The 20,249-nt window shown below is 43.6% G+C and overlaps 1 protein-coding gene across 3 annotated transcripts in view; it reads left to right on the top strand.

Moving 5' to 3' along the window:
- Positions 1 to 20,249, top strand: part of atrnl1a (attractin-like 1a) — a 439,798-nt gene that overhangs the window by 63,286 nt on the left and 356,263 nt on the right. For all 3 annotated transcript variants that reach the window (XM_049600221.1, XM_049600219.1, XM_049600220.1), the window contains exons 5-9: positions 927 to 1,135; positions 5,843 to 6,017; positions 6,532 to 6,619; positions 11,743 to 11,989; positions 18,041 to 18,224. In XM_049600221.1, the coding sequence (XP_049456178.1) occupies positions 927 to 1,135; positions 5,843 to 6,017; positions 6,532 to 6,619; positions 11,743 to 11,989; positions 18,041 to 18,224 (903 nt within the window). The remainder of the gene's footprint in view (positions 1 to 926; positions 1,136 to 5,842; positions 6,018 to 6,531; positions 6,620 to 11,742; positions 11,990 to 18,040; positions 18,225 to 20,249) is intronic.

Genomic DNA, 20,249 nt, shown 5'->3' on the forward strand with positions numbered 1-20,249 from the left:
GGTCGTTGCCTTCTTCCCATGTTTTTAAAAGAAATTAAATGCCTTTACGGTACAAAGGGTGCCCACTCTGAAATCATGAAATAGCAAATGAAGTTGTCAGTACTTATAAATAAGTAGATTATGTGCTGCTTTTAATGACGCACAGCAACTGAAGGACTTCATTATCAGACTGAAATATGTTTGCGGCTCAGGTTTTTTTTTAAATTCTTTCCAACAAAAATGGCTCTTCTGACAGTAACAGCTGCTGATCCATTTCGTTTAAACATATTTTCCCATGGTATAAACTCCATGATACACTACAGTTCATTATTTGGAAATATTACGGCTGTTTGTCTTTTCATTCTCAGCAGACATCCTGTAAAAGTCCAACAGCCACTCTCCTTTTAGCCCTGCTTGGTTTCCACCAACTCCTGAGAATAATATCAGGCTCTTGAGCTGCTGCTAGATGTTCCACTTCACCTGCTCGTCTCTAAATTTGTCTGAATGCCGTTTGGTGCTGTGCAGTGAGTTTATCAGTGCTTGTTTGCTGAAAACAGCTGCCTGCTGTATCGAGAAATGTGTGCTGAGACTGAACTGTACCATGACTTTGCTCTTACACCAAAATGATCAGCTAAAAGAGGCTGAAAAGCTCCGCAGAGCTGCAGAGTTGGTGATTATTTTCGAGTAAGTTAAGCACTACAACTTCGTTCATATTGACTCCATTGTTAAAGTGCATTAGTGGAACTGAATGTCTTATCTTTTCTTTCAATGGCAACTTTATATCATCAGTATAATGTCAGCTTCCTAAACTAGTTTTCAGCTACTGCATCACCTCCATCTCAAAGCTGTGGCTTTATCTCCAGTCACAATTAAGCACTACCTGTGCCAGTGATAGTGTATAACCTTGAAGATGTGCCGTGACGTCCTGTCTGACTGTGTCTCCTCAGAATAAACTCTTGTCCCAACAACTGTTCGGGCCACGGCAGATGCAGCACGACGAACTCCGTCTCAGGCCGGGTCTACTGCGAGTGTGAGGAGTACTGGAAAGGAGATGCCTGCGACATCCCATACTGCAGGGATAACTGTGGCAGCCCGGGCCACGGCTACTGTGACCTGACCGGAGAGAAGCTCTGCGTCTGCAACGACAGCTGGCAAGGTAAGAGGGCAGGATGGGGCAGAGGAAAGTGGATTTTATCAGGGAAATGAAGCAGATATATGGACGAACTGGAGCTCAGCCAGAGTGGTGCGATGTGTCTTGTTGGCCTGGAGCTGGAGGAGATTTCAGCGGGATAGAGGGGGAGGATGGTGGCGGGAATTTAAGGACAGGAAGAGATGTGTTTGATGTGCTACAGTATGTCTGATCATTTATTATGTCATCTGTAATGTGTTTATGATCCCAGTAAGAATTAATGTGTAGATCAAAAAGTGATGTTCAGCTTTGAAGCGGGCCAGATTTAGTTATTAAATGTTCATGTTACATATAAATATTGTTTCAAGAGTATTTAATGACTATATTTCATCAGGCAGAGACGGCCTGCTTCACACTGAAACACAGTCATTAAGACGCTGTTTAAATCACTAAATCAATACTTGCCGTGCTGTCATGTGCAAGATTTTATTAAGTCCATATGTCATCGTTGCACCTACCTATAATTACTCTGGCATTGGCCTCGTTTGTAGTGATTACAGAGTTATTTATTCTCAGAACAAATACCACGTTTCCCATGATGGAGAGGATCTTTTTGATGTTCCTGTTTTGTTCATTATTAACGAGAGAAGGGAGCGAAAAGGAAACAGACAAAAGGCGGAGATACAAAAGCACCACGGCAGCCGCTTTCCTGTTTATGCAACACAGTGTTGCCTGATTCAATATTGTTTTATGTCATAAAATAATAGATGTGATGTCCTGGGAAATCTCGCCTGGTGGCACGTAATATATGTGGCTTCATTATTTTGGTTTTTTATGTTTCTTTTGTGAATAATTTGTTCTCGCAGCAGCACACACAACAATTTTATGACACATGGGGTCTGGTGTCTGACTGGCATCACAGTGGAGGACTTATTTTATTAAAAGCTTCATATTTTTTAATGCAAATTAATCAAATCTGAAAAGGACTGGCCGTATATATACAGATACTGCCTGTGTCCAGACTGATTATCTCACTTGTTAAAGGCAGTTATACTGATGTCGCATTATTAACATTGCAGTTTTGCATGAATAATCTTCAGATTCAGTCTTTAAAATGCCTTTTTTCATTTGTCTGAATCATTAAAAATAGACTCACGGCCAAACACACACACATGTATCGAAGTATTTCATCACTTTATGGATGAAGTTGTGTGATGTTACATCAGTACATTAATGTTTGATTGTCCTCTGCCTGGTTTACCCACAAAATTCAGTAAGAATAATATTATTATATTTAATCTAGCCCCACCAGACAGTCCAGTGGTGTTAGATTAGATGATGAAGCACTGCCCCCTCCTGGACTAATGCTGTAAGCACAAGTACAAACATATTTATATGAGGGAAGCCACTTTCTTCTTCTTCTAACCGCTTCTAACCGCTTCATCCTCTTGAGGGTCGAGAGGCAGGGTACACCCTGGACAGGTCACCAGACTATCGCAGGGCTGACACACATAGAGACAAACAACCATTCACGCTCACATTCACACCTACGGACAATTTAGAGTCACCAGTTAACCTGCATGTCTTTGGACTGTGGGAGGAAGCCGGAGTGCCCGGAGAGAACCCACGCTGACACGGGGAGAACATGCAAACTCCACACAGAAGGGCTCCCACGCCCGGGATCGAACTGGCAACCCTCTTGCTGTGAGGCGAGAGTACTAACCACCACACCACCGTGCCGCCCCCACTTTCTTCTCATGAAATATTAATTTATTAACTGTATTTTAAGTTTTTTTCTGCAGACACAAATGTAAATCTTTGATGTTCAATGAGCTAAATAACTTGGTTGTACGTCAGTTAAACAAAAAACAGCATCAATGAGGAGGAGATTTATGCTGAATTTCTCATTTAAAATGTTGCAAAAATCCTTACTGATTGATTCATGGCATGAAATTAGAACACTTTTGATTTTTAGATAGTGCTCTGAACCACGGGAAGCACTCTCAGTGAATTCTGGGGCATCATTCATCTCATGTCTCAGTTCTGTCAGGCAACTTTATGCAGCCCAGCTTATTTCTTCTGGCATGTCGAGTTAGGGCTGGGTGTCATTCATCCAGAGTCTCAGCCAAGCCGAGCAACCAGATGGGGCCTGACTTATTTCCTCAGGTGTGCCAAATTTGGGCCAAAGCTGGGCCAGGTCAATTTTTGATAACAGCCCAGCAGTTGCAGTGTCAGCAGCCGGAATAGGGACGTTGTTTTTTTGGCCTGTTCTGGGGCATCATGCATCCTGAATTTGTAAGGCAACTGGATGTGGCCTGACTTATTTCTTCTGATATGCCGAGTTTGGGCCGATGCTGGACCGTGATGACGGCAGTGTTGGCCGCCAGCGCTGGGCCAGTCTACTTTGCCTGGTTCTGGGGCATCATTTCTCCCAAGTCTCAGTTGAGTTGGGCAACTTCATGCAGCCGGGCTTATTTCTTCTGGCGTACTGAGTTTGTGCCGATGCTGGGCCAGGTCTTTTTTTTGATAAAAGCTCGGTGATGACAGTGTCAGCTGCCAGAACCGCGGCCAGTTTATTTTGTTTGGTTCTGGGGCATCATTCATCCAGAGTGTTAGCCGAGTTGGGCAATTGGATGTGGCCCGACTGAGTTTGGGCTGATGAACTATTGGCAGCCAGAATCGGGCCAGTTTATTTGGTCTGGTTAGGGGCATTGTTCATTCCGAGTCTCAGCCGAGTCAGGAAACTGCATGCCAGACTTATTTCTTCAGTTGTGGCGAGTTTGGGCCGATGCTGGGCCAGGTCATTTTTGCTGACCCAGTGGCGTCAGGGTCAGCAACTGGAATTGGGCCAGTTTATTTGTCCCTATTCTGGGATGTCATTCATGTGGAGTCTCAGCTTAGTTGTGCAGTTGACCTGGCTCTGACTTATTTCTCCTGGCATGTTGAATTCGGGCCAGTGCTGGACCAGGTTGTTTTCTTGGACGACACTTTGCTGACATTTACACAGGAAATAGTCACATTAAAAAGCAACTCACAATCATCCTACGATGAAGTGATGAACACTGTAACAGACTGTTCTATATTGTGTGTCCCTCTTGAGATCCCGTAGGGCAGGAAACGTTTTGGGGTGACATTCTGCTGTTTTAGGAGGCTTGTGTGTGTGTGTGTGTGTGTGTGTGTGAGAGAGAGAGTTTTTGGGGGTGAAGATAAATAAATGGGCAGTGGATGCTGCTGGAGCTGTCACACTGTCTTCCGTCCTGTTTATTGTTTTATTAATTATTCAGTTAGATGAACTCAGGACACTCGGCTTCAACATTATTGAGCAAGATTTTCCCCACAGAATGAATTTATGAAGCACTGTCTTTTCAATTAACCCTTTCACTTACATACAAACAGAGAAAATATTAGTTTAAACATATTTATAGTAACTTTAGTGACAAACGATTTGATAGTGGCTTTAAATGATTTACTATAGTAAGAACAAGAAAATGTACTCATGGTAGTTCAAGTAATTAATTCAAATACAATCATCAGTAAGAAATCTTCACTCTTACATGTTCATCAAACCGCTCCTACATGATCCTGCACTGTGTCTCTTGTGTGTAAAATTTACAAGTGACCAGTGATTCATAAAACCAGGTGAAAGTGAAGACAGATGGATGTGTGTGTGTGTCAGGTGGGGACAGCCACACAGCCTCAGAGCAGCCATCTACTACACAGACAATGGGGGTAATAAAGGTGCTGGTTGCCATAGCAACTGCCATTTCACAGACAAAAAAAGTATGTTTTTGTTTTAATGAAAACAGCATGTTCTGTCATTTGTCCTTCTATCCCTCCACCCTCCTCATCCCACTAGCCACAGAAAGAAAAGTGGATTCTAGTTTGCAGTGTTTCCTTTTTCTCCTCGTGTCTCATTACCTGCTGAGACATTAATCAGACCCACCCACCGCATTACGAACCCCCGATGCCTCTTTAACTTCCTCATAGCGAAGGAGCAGAGATTGCAGCTGACTTAGAGAGGATGATGGTGATGTTATTGCTCTGCTGTTGTCTTGTCAGATCAATTTGTAGTTTGTTTTTTGATGAAAGCATGTCAGAGGATTGGCTGACCTTACTGTACCTTCACGTGTTTAAATCAAAGATTCTCTCATGATTGTTTCAGCATAGATCTGTCCTCTTTGTTTTTGCAGACCAACAGGTGCTGCAACGGTGACTTGTTGCTTCATCAGTGAAAATATATATTGCATTTGACTCGTGTCTTGACTTGACAGTGGCTTTTTGCAGCACTCCCATCTCTTACTGGCAGATAAGCATAGTCCAGTAAATATAAGGATTCTATGGTTGTGAGCGCTGACTTTTCACAAACAAATACCAATACTTTTTGTTTTGTTTTTTGGTGCCATTTTTGCCTATTGAATTAAAAACAAAATGAAGCCATAAATGTACTTTAACACTACAAAGCATCCTACAAACATCCTGAAATGAGACCCTACAGAAAAATTGGTGTATGTACCTGATACCTCCACTGGGGTGCGCCAAAGTAAGAAAATTTCAACTTCTCCACATAGTGACACCAAACTCTAAATACCACATACCTACTTGTGAAGGTTTGAGGGGCAAACTTAAATAAATAAATCATCATAAACATGTTTCACACATCACTTCTCGTGCTTTTTGATGGTGCCACTTTCTAACCGTGTTTAAATGTGTCTCTCCTCTCTGTTGTCGTCCCAGGTCCAGACTGCTCTCTGTCCGTCCCCTCCACTGAGGCCTTCTGGGTGCTGCCGAGCGTCAAACCGTCGGCTCAGTCTCTGGGCCGGGCGTCCCATCAGGCTCTGGTGCACTCTGAGCTGATGTGGGTGGTGGGAGGTTACTCCTTCAACTACTCCAACTACCACATGGTCCTCAAGTAAGCAGCACCCGTCTGACTCAGCAGCTGTCTGTCTGTCCCTTCACAGAAAATCACAGTAGACATAGTCGGAAAATTTAGAAATTTTAGTAACAAATGCATTTCATTCATGTGAGCTACCTCCAGGGCCCTGGTGTTGTGCATGCTAGCTCACTGGGAAACTTAATGGAACTGAACCATAGTTAACAAAATGTGTTCCGCTAAGACAAGTCAAACTGTGTGATGTGATAAACGTCTGTAGACCATTCTCACTGCGGACATTTACTCTGCAAACACAGGTGTAACTAATAATATTAAATTTGGCTGCGTTCCATTTAGCTCCAGGTCCAGGTTCTCGGTATTGTGTCTGCTGACTGACTGTATTTAGGCACCCAAATGGAGTCGAGCCCTTTTTAATGTTATTTGTTCCACCTGTGCTTTTATCATTTCTTACCTGTGTTACACACCTCTGTAGTACTCCACTGCAGTGCTACTTATAGGGACTCACAGCCTTCTGTTTTACCTCTGTCTGCAGCTACAACCTAGAGAGCAGTACGTGGGATGTGGTGCCCGTCAGCAGCGGCCCTCTCTACAGATACGGTCACTCTCTGGCTCTGTACCAGGTAATACAGCTGTGGCTGCTACATCTCACTGACACTGGCAATCCAGTGGCCAGAGAAAATGGTGGCATTGTACTGTATGTCTCTGCAAACATTTGCACGTAAATATGAGAGTGGATACACTGAATTTACAGCACTGTGGTTGAGGTATGGTTCGGTTTAGGTGCAAAAACCACTATTAGGGGTAGAAGAAGATCACATTTTGGCTTGAAATACCCAGTGTTGGTGCCACAATCGCCACATTGATGGGTTGCTAGAAAACTCCAACGTAACTAAAAACACAGAAATGACTCGCTAAAAAACAACTGGTTTTCTTGTTTGTTGGTCTTGAACACTGCACCACAGCCTGGCAGGCGTCTCGTCTGGATGTCACGCTATTCACCATCCCCTCTGCCTTCCTATGACTAAGTCAGCTCATGTACTACGTCACATTAAAAATGTTGATATGATACAAGTGTGCAAATGTAGCGTATCTGTAGTTTGCAGAAACATAAAATATATTTATACATATATATTTTCTTCTAGTGACTGACTTGACACCAGAGAGTGATGTTGGAGGCAGTAAAATATAAAAATACACAGCATGTTGATGTAAATGTGTGTCAGGTGAGAACGGAAATCCTGTGCAGTCCATTGTTTCCTGAGACGACTGGTGGCTGCAGATATGCTGAGCTGTGTGTTCAGGTGTATTCGTCTGTGCTCAGTCTAAACCGCCAGTTTAAGACCTGAAAGAAGAAAAAGCTGAACAAATGCTTGAGTTAGGAGATGTCTAATTATTTAACAGACAGTTTTATAATTTCATCAAATTATAATCCACAAATGTATGGATATAGATTCCTCTCAATATTATTTGTGTGAGAAAGATCTCTGCAAATATTGACCCAAATCCATCTCCATACAAGTGGCTCAGCAGGGGAGGTAATCATCACTGTTTAGAGGCGTTTACAGTTTTTGATGGACCGTTGCATCGTTAATTTTACCTGTGCAGAAAAGGGAACATCAGGATCATCACTCACATCATGGTGCGCAGCGTCGAATGATGTGTCACTGTCCAAATACTGGATACAGGCGGTCATTTGATCGTGACGGACGGAGGGAGAATGAAGACAAATGTCTCTGCTCTGCTGTGATGAAGGTGAGACCTGACCCAGAGGAGGTCAGAGTGTCTGAAGCCTGGAGAAGATTTGTAGGCAGCAGTGACTCTTGACTTGTTTGCTGTACACACAAGCTTTAACTCTAAACCCTCCCTGTTACTGAGGGGGGTGAAAGGTGCTTTAATTTATCAGTGCAGTCTAACCTCTCAGACCTGAGCACAAAGCAGACATGCATGTTTTATTTTTACCTTGTGAGTAACAGAGACAGACCTGCTGACTCTTCACCTCTCATCCTTCAGTTTCACACTGATATTTTAGGCGGCTCCTCGACTGTGTTGAAGCTGCTGACCTGCAGATAGAGACGTGATGTAAGACAAGCTGCACATCTGTGTGAAGTGCACATTAGAGCATGTTAGTTAATCATTAGGGACTTAAAGAGAAAGGTTTTCCATATTAAAGTGTCTAAACGTAGTATATATTTTGTCAGTTACCTGTCAGTGGCATCAAACACCATTTGCACATGCTTCAAGGTTGTGGTTTTCTGCTAGAGGCTGTCATTAGTTGACATTTATCTACTTTTAAGCCACATTTTTTATACACTTTTTAAATCTTGGTCTTTTTTAACTGTATATTTTGACCAGGGGTCTCATTATAAACACTGTGTACGCACAAAACAAGTCCTAACAGAGGCGTACGCCACTTCCCACGCAAAAGTTGTGATCTATAAAAACAGACTTGATGGGAGAAACTTTGACACAGTAAATTGGCGTCGAAGATGGTGAGTTGGAAGCCTGATTTACTGAGTAATTGTCAAATATTTTTTGGTTTAATATGAATGCTATGAACTGTTTTATAAATGAGACCCCAGATGGAGGATTTTAGTCATCAGATGTCTGGCTCTTAAGTTATCAGAGACAAACTAAGCAAACATCAGCAGCAACTCTGCTTCAGCCCCTGCTGTGCCAAACAGCATTGGAGAAACACTGAATTTTAATTTAAAACTGCTTTATTCAGTGTTAATACTGGTTTAAATCACCAGGTTTGTTTGTTTTGGAGGGGAAGAGACCTCTGTGGATAATTCGGCTCACAGTAAAAACCTCCTGAATGTTTGGATTTTGTTATTCAGATTCAGATTCAGATTCAGAATACTTTATTAATCCCCGGGGGGAAATTGTTTATCAGAGTAAAAAGATGAGCATACATTAGTGCAAGCTTGGATAACAGCCCCTCTGCAATGAGCCAAACAGCATTGGACAATCACTGATTTTAAACATGAAACTGCTTTATTCATGTGTTTATCACTTTCAGTCAGCTGGTGTGTTTGTTTTGGAGAGCAGGAGACCTCTGTGGATAATTCAGCTCCTGGTAAAAACCTCCTGAACGATGAACACTGAAGGAATCCTGTCAGAAACTGACTGCAATGACAGCATTGCTCCCGTTTTTGTTATTGTGTTGATTGAGATATCCCGAGAACAAAAATGACATATTGTATGTTTAGAGCTGTTATGATCAATATTTTCATATTGACAATTATTGAACGAGATTAGAAGGTGCTGGTGTGTGGATTCTGATGTAACTGAAACGGGAACTGCCCATTGGTCCGACAGCCCAGTGTTCCAACAATATTAAACCCATTGCTCCGAAGTCCCGTTGTTCTGAAATCATCATGATGCCCTGTGGCTAAGGTCTGGTTAGGTTTAGGCACAAAAACCACTTGGTTAGGGTCAGGAAAAGATCATGGTGTGGGTTAAAATGAAAAAGAAAGTGACAAACACATAAGCCGTGAGCCTGCTCCGCCTCAAGCCTTTCCCAGCTGACCCAGAGCCGGTCGTGGCGCACCATCAAGGCAGAAATACGCCTGCCAGGAGCCGTTCAGCACCGCGGACCATCAGACTAATGGGATGTTGGACCAATGGGCTGTTGGACCAATGACATGGACCCACTCAAACCAGGCTAGCAGTTTCCCCTTGTTCCCAGTCTTTGTGCTAAGCTAAGCTAACAGGCTGCTGACAGAGAGTGGTATTGATCTTCTTCTCACTCTTGTATTTCCCGAAATGCCAAACTATTTTTAGAAGACACGTCAGCAGATGCTTATGGGGATCCTTTTAACAATAAACAACATGTTTATTATTGATTATGTGTCAATATTGTGTTTACAGCTTATTGCACTGGACCCGAGTGCCCAGAAATCAATAATGGGTTAAAAAAGAGGGAGAGAGAAAATGATCTCAGGCTGCTGAAGCCTCATGTTAGAGCTTAAAATGTACTTTAGAACAGTGGTTCCCAGCTGGTGGATCACGGGTCTGTTCTGCTTGGACCACAAGTGACAAGTTTGTAAAAAACACATTTTATTTTTAAGTACAGTGAATTTTCAGCATAGAGCTTTTATTTTCAGCTTCTGGACAGAGACAGCAGTCTAGCCTGACGACATGGCCTAAAGCAAGTATGATGTCGAATGTATTAAACTGAGTGGATCTTGAACTAATGACTTTGGAGAAATCTGGATAGAATTTTTTATTTCTGTATTTATTTATTTGGCACAAAAACAAGGACTCCTGCTTTTCTCAAACCATAAATTTTACATCAGAGGCCAATTCTCCATCACCATATAAATGAACAGAAGTGGAGCTTCGGTGTTCTGGAGGCAGCATTCAAGCTCAGACAAACAAAATTTCACTTTCTCCTGATATGTGAATCAAGTACGCAGGAAAGTCTCCACAATGAAGCTGATCATCCAACACATTGTCACCCCGACTCGTCACATATTAGCCTTTGGTCATGGACTTTCCACATCCAGATACAACATCCAAGGTTCTGGGACGCCGTGTCAACTTCAGCCTTTTACATGCATTGTCTGTTTTCAAAATACACTTCTGTTTTTACAGGAAATGTACAGTTTGCATACAGTCTCTTTGATGTTTTTTTTTTCCTCCAACAGCACAGGCAACAAAAGCTCGTGGCTGGGTTTGGGAAAACAGAACAGGGTTTGGCTTTAAAAAAAAATTAACACCACTCTCCTAAATGAAAGTCGGTGTTTGTTGGACCCATCCACCACCCCTCTATCCCACCATTCTCAGACTTTTGCCACCTTGAATTTCGCTCTTGTCCCGCCGTGTTTCTCTCTTTTTTCGTCAGTGTCTGATGCCGCAGGTCGCTACCCAATGTCTCCTGAGTGAGAGCAGGTTTGGGCGGCTGTGGCTCAGAGGTAGAGCGGGTTGTCCACCAATCGAAAGATCGGCGGTTCAATCCCGGGCTCCTCCAGGCTGCATGTCGAAGTATCCTTGAGCAAGATACTGAACCCCAAATTGCTCCTGATGGCTGTTCCATCGGTGTGTAAGTGTGTTAAAACTGAGTAGCAGGTGGCACCTTGTATGGCAGCCTCAGCCAACACTGTGTGAATGGGTGAACGTGACTTGTAGTGTAAAAAGCGCTTTGAGTGGTTACTAGATGACTAGAAAGGCGCTATACAAATGCAGGTCCATTTACCATCATCGGGTTTTTCCACAGACATGGAAAACCTAAAAAAGACATGGAATTTCAAGGTCACACTTTCCAAGCCTGGAAAAGTCATGGAACCAGTCAAACTTGTTGAAAGTTTTGGAAAAGTCATGGAATTTTGTTGTGTTTCATGAAATTGTTAGAGTAATCTTTCATGGATAACCGTCCACGTAATGTAGACTTAACACCAAATTTATTTTCTTTAGTTGTTGAAGTATCGTATCTCTAATATGCGTTGATGTGTGACAACGTTTTAGTTAGTACGTTTTGTCATTTTCTATCTGGGTTCATGTCTGCCTTCCTGTGTGCCAACCAACTGAGAGTATGTTTGAACAGAGTTTGAATCTGATATGTTCAAAAGAACGTCAGGCAAGTGGGGCAAGAAAAAAAATCTACTATGGGTCCTTGAAAAGTCACGGAAAAGTTTGGAAGTTTTGTTCGTGGAAATGTGTGGGATTATATATTTTTTAATCTCAGGACTGTGTTCTTAACATTCAAACGCATCACTCTCTCTCTGTCTCTTTTCTCGTGTAGGACGACCTCTACATGTTTGGCGGGAAGCTGGAGGCAAAATCTGTGAACGTGACTGACGAGCTGTGGGTGTTCAACATCCCCAGGCGCACCTGGTCGCCACGCAAACCAGCCCCGCCTCCTCCCTACGCCCTGGAGGGGCACACCGCTCACGTGGTGGAGCTGGCCGATGGCGAGCCGGTGATGCTGATCTTCTTTGGCTACTCGCCAATCTACAGCTACATCAACAAAGTCCAGGAGTACAACATCAGTAAGTGTGGCTGCTGACTCTGCGCTCATCGATTGTTTTTTCTTCGGTGATTGTTTAATTGCTTTTTATTGATGGGAGTCAAACACAGAGACTCGTCGAGCTCTGTTTCCAGAGAATCTTCGCACAGGTCTTTGGGTTTTAACACAGACTCCTTGTCATGGTTGGTATTTTAAAAAATGATTTTAAGATGGACCGGGCAGAAATTGGCACTCTGTGACTCTGCTCTTACGACTACAACCCTAGCAGCTGCATATAAAACACACAGTAGAGTACAATGGAAACACCACACAAGCTGTTGTCATGTTACTAGCGATGCCATCCCACGCTTACATCATTCTTTATTTATTAAGCACACACGGCCTGAAGACACAGGCAACAAGTTCAAATGACTCGAGACTTGCATCAAATCAGCTGGTGCTCACACAGCTTTCTTATTTCAGCTTCTTATTTTAGATATCAGACTGAAAAGATTTACTCCTCAACAACTCTATCCTACAATCTTACATTTAATGTAAGATTGTTGAGTTTTTTAAATGTATTTTTTTGGCACCACAAGCCGAGTGCCATCTAGTTCCATTATACTGGTGAGAAAGCAGACATCTCTACTGAGGCTGGGTATTGTCCTGCACCAGGATGAACCCAGGGCCCACTGCACCAGCGTAAGGTCTGACAGTCGCTCTGATGATTTCATCCTGGTACCTAACAGCAGTCAGGATAGAGTTGGCTATGACATGGAGGTCTGTGCGACCCTCCAAGGATACGCCTCCACAGATCATCACTGACCAGGCAGCATAACGTTCACCACAGCGTCTCCAGACTCTTCCACGCCTGTCACATGTGCTCAGTGCAAACCTGCGCTCATCTGTGAAGAGAACGGGGTGCCAGTGGAGGACCTGCTGATACTAGTGTTCTCTGGTGAATGATGGAGCTGCACGGTGCTGGGCTGTGAGCACAGGTCCCACTAGAGGACGTGGGGCCTTCATGCCACCCTCATGGAGTCTGTTTCTGACAGTGTGGTCAGAAACATGCACACCAGTAGCCTGCTGGAGGTCATGTTGTCGGGCTCTGGCAGTGCTCCTCCTGTTCCTCCTCACACAAAGGAGCAGATAGCGGTCCTGCTGCTGGGTTGATGCTCCAGCTCTCCTCGTGGTCTCCTGGTATCTCCTCCATGCACTTGAGACTGTGCTGGGAGACACAGCAAGGTGGACTACCTGTGCAACCTGACTGGGCTGCAGGAACGGCCTCATGCTACCAGTAGTGCCAAGGACACTAGCAGAAGACCAAACTAGAGACGAATCAGTCAGGAAGGATAAGGAGAGAGCAACTGTCTGTGGACACCACAGACCACAGGGGGTTGTCTTGCTTTTGCTTCTCCACCTGTTGTCACTTTGATTTGCACCAAAGCAGCTGAAACTGATTCACAATCACTTGTGCTTCCTGAATGGACACATTGATATTCCTGAAGTTTAACTGACTTCCTGTTAGACTGTGACCATTGAGTGTTCCCTTCTTTTTGAGCAGTGGAAATAGCACTACAGGAAAGAGGGAATATAGGAATATGTATTGAGTTTAGGGTGAAGCTGTCCCTTTAAAATGAAAGTAACTTAGTATCTGGTAGAGAAGTTGGCTTCGTTGTCCTCATACTTGTGGCCACTTAGTGCTCTTGCATTTATTTTTGTTTCCTCGTTTGGCCAGTAGATGGCAGTGTCACACAGTGTTGTAAACCAACAGGCAAAATGAGAGGAAAACACACACATGTACACACCGTTCATCAGACTCACAACACACACACACACACACACACACACACACACACGCGCACACACACGGTCATTAAGCAGAGGTGGTACCCAGGCCGGAGAGTCTGGGAGAAGACAATGATTAATGAATTCAGCACATTCCCTCACTCTCCCTCCTCCCTGCCAGTCTGTGTTTCCATTTGTCTCCCTCTTCCTCCTCTACACACTCTCATCCCTTTCTTTTCCTCCAGGCCTCAGTTTCTGACCCCCTCTGTCATCGCTCCTCCTCGGTCCCCGCCATCTCCTGCTCCTCTCCCTCACCTCTTCCTTCCTCCTCTCCCCTCATGTGTCTATCACTTTCATCTCCGGCCACCTCTATCTCCTCCCTCCCTCCTCCGTCTCTGACAGTGTCACAGCGTAACGCTGCACTGAGCATCATTAGGCTTCAGAGGGAGTGACTTAAAGAGTCGCTGCAACCTGGAAATGAACAGAGGGGAGTAGAAGCGGAGTGTAAATTATGAGGTAAAAGGATTTAATGACCACTCAGAGAGGCAGGTTCACAGCAATTAGCTGCCAGAGATGAGATAAGAGTTGACCTTCTACTTTCTTGTCGTCTTGTTCACAGTTGCCCCGTCTTCTATCGCCGTTCCTCGCTGTTTCTCTCCTCCTTTTTTGCTCTTTATTAGAGTCTTTATTTGTGCCCCTGTGTTCTGCTGTCTGTTGTTGACTCTCTTGCTTTTACTCTTTCAGTGCTCAAGTTTGTTGGTGTGATGTTTTCATCAAGCAATAAGTTGCCAAAGCCAAAGAGTCTGATATTTGAAGTTTTGATAAAAGATAATGATACCCAGTGGACAGAATCGGCCTAAACTCGGCATGCCAGATGAAATTAGCTTGGCTGGGTCTGATTGCCCGACTCGGCATGAATGATGCCCCAGGATTGGGCCAAACCAGCTGGCCCGATTTTGGCTGCCATCACTGGGCCGTTATCAGAAATGACCTGGCCCAGCATCGGCCTGAGCTTGGCATGCCGGATGAAATTAGCCGGGCAGCATCCAGCTGCCTGACTCGGCTGAAACTGGGAATGAATTATGCCCCAGTATCGGGCCAAATCAGACAGTTCTGGCTGTCTATAGTCAATATTTTGAAAACATGAATAAACGTGGAGGCACCCAGTAGCTCAGTGGGCAGAGCATGCACAAAGGCAGGGTCCTTGCCACAGTGGCGTGGGCTCAATTCCAGCCCACAGCCCTGCATGTCATCCCCTCTCTGTCCCCCTTCATGCTTCAAACTGTCCCATCATTAAAGGCAAAATCCCCCCCAAAATGATTGAAAGAATATCTCAAGTCAAAGAAATGTAACTGTAATAATAATAATATAATAATACACTTTATTCATATAGCATCTTCCATACAAGAAATGCAGCACAAAGTGCTTTACAATGAGGGCACTATAATAGTTATAATGAACATAAACCAGACAACGCAATTCAATATAAAAGGACATTTAAAGCAGTTTAAAACATGGATTAACTGACTCATAAAATCATAGAGTTGTAAAACTGTAAATCAAGAGTTGCAGCAGTGTGAAGCCTAAAATGAACGAGTGTCAGACCTGTATCAGGAGGTCAGAGCGAGTTAAAGACTAAAGTGAACAGATATGTTTTTAGCTTTCTTTTAAAAATATTTAGCGAGCAGCTTCCCTGATATGTAGAGGTAGTGTGTTCAATAGCTTTGGATCGTCACTGACAAAGGCTGCATCCACGATCCTCCGACTGTTTTTCCATGTTTAGGGAATTCTGTAGGGATTTAATCTTCACATCTTTAGTATGTAGATTATTTTGTCTTCCAATGTTTGACCACTGGTTTCTATGGTGACTCATTCCAGCAGCCACTTTGTGATCACTCTGTCTGTGTTTGGTTACAATACATTCATGTGCATCTGTCTCTGTCTTTCTCTTTTTCAGCTGTCCTGTCCTTTTTGTCATATTTTCTGTCTTTCTTTCTTTGCAGTTTATTTTCTTGGTTCTGTGTGTTTCTTGTCTTTTTGCTGGTTTGCAGAATTTCTCGAAACTTTTTGATGGAGTTCAGAAAGTTTAGTGAAAAGGTCGGCCAAGAGCCAGAGGAGAAAGTTGAGGTTTTTTTGGTGCCAGTAGCACCATCATGTGACCATGTGTAACAGCCTACACATATAAACCAAGTTCCTTTTTTCCTTGCCTCCTTAAGTCAAGACAAATCTCTCACTGTAGGCCTGAAGGGACTGTTCATCATTACACCTCAGTGCTGGTGATGGCCAACCAAGAACTAACAATTCATAAACTAATTATGACACAGTTTCACTCAAATATCTAACAAGATGAAGTGATGACATTTTAATCCATTCTTTCCAGTGGGAATCTCTGTTACATCCTATGTGCCCTTGAAACTCCTCCCCTCCCTCCATAATATTTCGGTCCGGAATTTGCCTCGAGTACATTAAAAACATTGAACTTTTGCAGTGGATTTCGGAGAGACCATATGACAGTGTGCTAGCCTAGCTAACATGCTATTTTTCTTTAGTTCAGTTGCCTGTGTTGATTGTCACGTGAGTTTGCATGATTAAAAAGAATGTGTTTATCTAGTTTGAACACATTTTGAATCTGAGTAATGTTATTCTGCTAAAACATGGTTATACATTAAATACAGTCAGATCGTCATTATGACTTGTTCAGCCGTTCATACGCCTTTTTAAATACTTCACACAGCATGCTACGTTCCTGGCAGGTCCTGTTTGTTTTTGTTTTTGCGCATAATCCAAACTACTAGATGGTGGAAATTGGACAAAATTAGCCCCTCCCCCATGGCTACAGGTAGTTTCTACCCTTAACTTTATCTTATATTGGAGTTATGCTATGTAGCATGTGAAATAGAGTATGGTGAATGTGCTAGGAAAGGTAGTATTGGCACTGTCGCTACCTGGAGCTCACATCAACGGAGCCTGGGTTTGTTGAAGGTGGCAGTGCTGTTTGGGCTGAGAAAGCCATGTGTAAGTAAGGTAAAGGAGGTTGTTGGGTTGGTGCGGGGAGCAGTGAGACCTGGCATTAGGGGAGTGTCTCTGGGGCACCAGAGATCACTGTCTAACCTCCTGGAGGTGTCGTGGGACCAACTAGATGAAACACTGGTGAAAGGAGGTTCCCACCCGATGACCCCAAAGACATGTTAGTTATCACTGCTCACTGGTCTGTATAGTTAAGCCTTGCCATATTAGCTTATCACAGGGAGGAAGTTATTCACTGAGTGCTGATCCTTTCTCTAGAGCACAAACTTCTTGTGTTTATTTGGACTTCTGTCAGATTTCTATCCATACGTAAAGAAATGCACTTCCTTGCGTTGGACACTGGAGGCATCATCTGTATATTTACAGATCTGCGGACAAGGCGTCAGAACATGCAGCTTCTTTGCAGGAACATTTGAAGCATTGTCAACTTTCACAGTCATGTGTGCATATTTCTCCCAGTACATCCACAAATGTTGTTGTTTGATCTTCACAAGATTTCCTACAATTATTTTAAGGATTCATGGTGGTGTAACTTGTTTAACATGAAGTGCTATAACACTTAAACATATCAACATAACATTTCATTTTGATGACATCAATTCTGAGAGATCCTGCAAAATGTTATGGAATTAAAAAGTGGTGTTACACAGCAGCATGTTACCTATAATAGCTGGAACTCTGTGATCTCAGGTCTGACTCATTTGAAATCATCCTCGAACAATTCATTTCAATTAAAGTATAAAAGACTTACTTACAGGGCTGTGTGGAGATATTCTCTCTCTGAGTGCTTTCTAGTTCACTGTGTGTCTCGGTTTCTCTCAGTGCTGCTCGTGCTCTCAGGGGTTTACCGTTCCAGATGACGCCACGTTTTCTCAGGCTTTTGAAGTTCCTCCTCCTTCTCAGGCTTTTGTTTGTTGTGTTGTGTCTTTCCTTTATTGGGGGCTGCTCGGATGATGTAATCCCCGCCTGTTTTTTGATAAGATTTTCTATGCACCTGAATTCATCGGTATGCATCGTGCCGGTCTAATAAAGGGCCGCTTTTAAATTCAATAAAGTGTAATTTCCTCTGGCCTCTCTCACTGTTTGGCTCAGTCTCTTCTTTTCTCTTCCCTCGCTCTGTCTCACCTCCAGAATTAAAAGTGCTCTGCTTTTTGGCACGATGGTGAAAAGACAAATCTGCCAAAGCATCAAAAACTTTTTAAGTGATCAGCTCTCATGTCTCTGCATGAGTGTCTGGCATTAATCCAGCCTCTTTGCTGCTTTGCTTTCTGTGTCTCAGGGACGAACTCGTGGCAGGTCGTGTCTGCTGAGGGCGCCGTGGTCCAGGGAGGTTACGGCCACAGCAGTGTGTATGACGAGGCCAGCGGCTGCGTGTTCATCCACGGTGGATACAAGGCGCTGAGCAACAACAAATACGGCCTGGTGGACCACATGTACCGATACCACGTCCACACAAGAACATGGTGAGAGCACAGAATGATGAAGTCACTGTGTCATATCAATGTCCAACACTGAAACCTGAAGTCACACTGAAATCTATAGTGACCACATCAGCTGCCTGCATCACTGTGTATAAACCCAGTCATCTGTTATCTGAAGCGCTCATCTTGTCCAGGGTTGCAGTGAGCTGGAGCCAATCCCATCATGCACCAGGTCATAGGAAGCATGTATTCTGTGTAGGTTATCAGTCCCTGCAGGGCTGACACATATCGTCACACAAACACATTCACAGTGATGAGCAATCTTACATCATTATGTGGAACTGTGACCGAATTATTTACCTGGCATCAGTTTCTGAAGCAGTTTTAATAGAAATCTAAATCTATCATAACTGGATCAGATTTTACAGTAGTGTGAAAACGTTACGCATATTTTAGTTGATGTCAAACATACTTAAAGTTAGTGTTAGTCAAATGTTGCTTGCTTGGTTTGTGTGTGTGAGAGAGGAAAGAGTGTGATGATACACCGTCTCGTCTAGTTGCATTGATGTGATCCGGCAGGTTTTTCCAAACGTTGCAGAGCAGCACATTGCAAGAAGTTGCCTGTTTCAGATTGTCTCGTCGCCAATCTCTGGTCAGAGTTTTCCGGGTGGTTAAAGATGCAGCATGTGACGGCCCTCAGTGCAGGTCATAGCTGGTGTGGATTTAAAACTACTGTCTACTGTCACACTCCATGTGTGCAACATGAAAGCATTTCATTAAAGGTGTTGCACGCATACTGAAGTAAATTTGTGAATGTAGGACTTTACCTTATTTCTCTGAAGAACAAAGATGCAATTTTAACAAACCCTTAAAGGAGCAGTCTGTTAGATTCAGGGGGAATTAGTGACATCTAGTGGTGAGGACTGCAAGTTGCAACCAGCTGAAACTTCTCTTGGATAGATTTCCTTCAGTGTTAATTGTTCAGGAGGTTTTTTATAGGAGGCTAAATTATCCACAGAGGTCTCTTCCTCTCCAAAACAAATGTCTCAGGTGATTTAACCGGTAAGAACACTGAATAAAACAGTGTTAAGTTACAATTCAATGTTTCCTCTACGCTGTTCAGCTCGTTGCAGACGGCCGCTAGCCCAGCGCCTGTTAATGTGTGCTCAACTTATTCTCTGGTTTTTACTGGGTGCCAAATTATCCACAGAGATCTCTTAAAGGAGAAAAAACACTGAATAAAGCAGTTTCATATTTAAAAAAAAAAGTGTTTTTCGAAGGCTCTTTGCTGCAGAGGCGCTGTAAACTACGGCAGCCAAGGTAGAACTAGGTAGACGAGATCAGCGTGCTTGTGTCAGAAAGAGAAGAGGAGTGTGAGAATAGACGGATCTGACAGGAGGTCTGACCTCAGGTGACCCCAGGCAGATGGATGGGTGAAACAGGACGCTGGGCTCTATCACTCTCCCCTCCATTCACATGTGCACACACATGTAGACAGTAGCATATGCTCACATGCACACACACACACACACACACACACACAACCTGCTGTCTCTCCATGGCTCTCACTTTCCAGATGGAATTTGTTGTCGGAGTCAGGTGTCACTGGAGCTGCTGGACTTTTCAGATTCCCAGACCCAAACGTTTGTGGGTATTCCAGCTGTTCTGTTCAGCTACAGCCCAATGTAAAGATCAATCCACCCTGTCAGCAGCTCTGTTTGTGTTGCTTTTGAGCTAATATACAGTGATAGCATGTAGTGTGCCTCACAGACTGGCCGCACACACATGTAGAAACACCTCTTGTGAGATTTCTGCAGTCCAGCCAGATCGATCAAGTTTTTCCAGGGTCGAAACCAACGTTTGAGAGTGCACATGCCTTACACCATGCTGCGAAGATGAGACTTCCATCTGTATTTTTTTCTGTCTTTTGACTATGAACTGCTAACCCCTCCTCTGCAGAGTCTGAAAGGTGGCTCTGAAGTTTGCAGATTCACTCGTGTCAAAATGAGTGGAAACATCCAAACTAACTATGAAAACAACTCTTGCATTGTAACCCACGTTTGTGCT

The sequence above is a fragment of the Epinephelus fuscoguttatus genome, linkage group LG16 (genome assembly GCF_011397635.1).
Source record: "Epinephelus fuscoguttatus linkage group LG16, E.fuscoguttatus.final_Chr_v1".
NCBI classification, from domain to species: Eukaryota; Metazoa; Chordata; class Actinopteri; order Perciformes; family Serranidae; genus Epinephelus; species Epinephelus fuscoguttatus.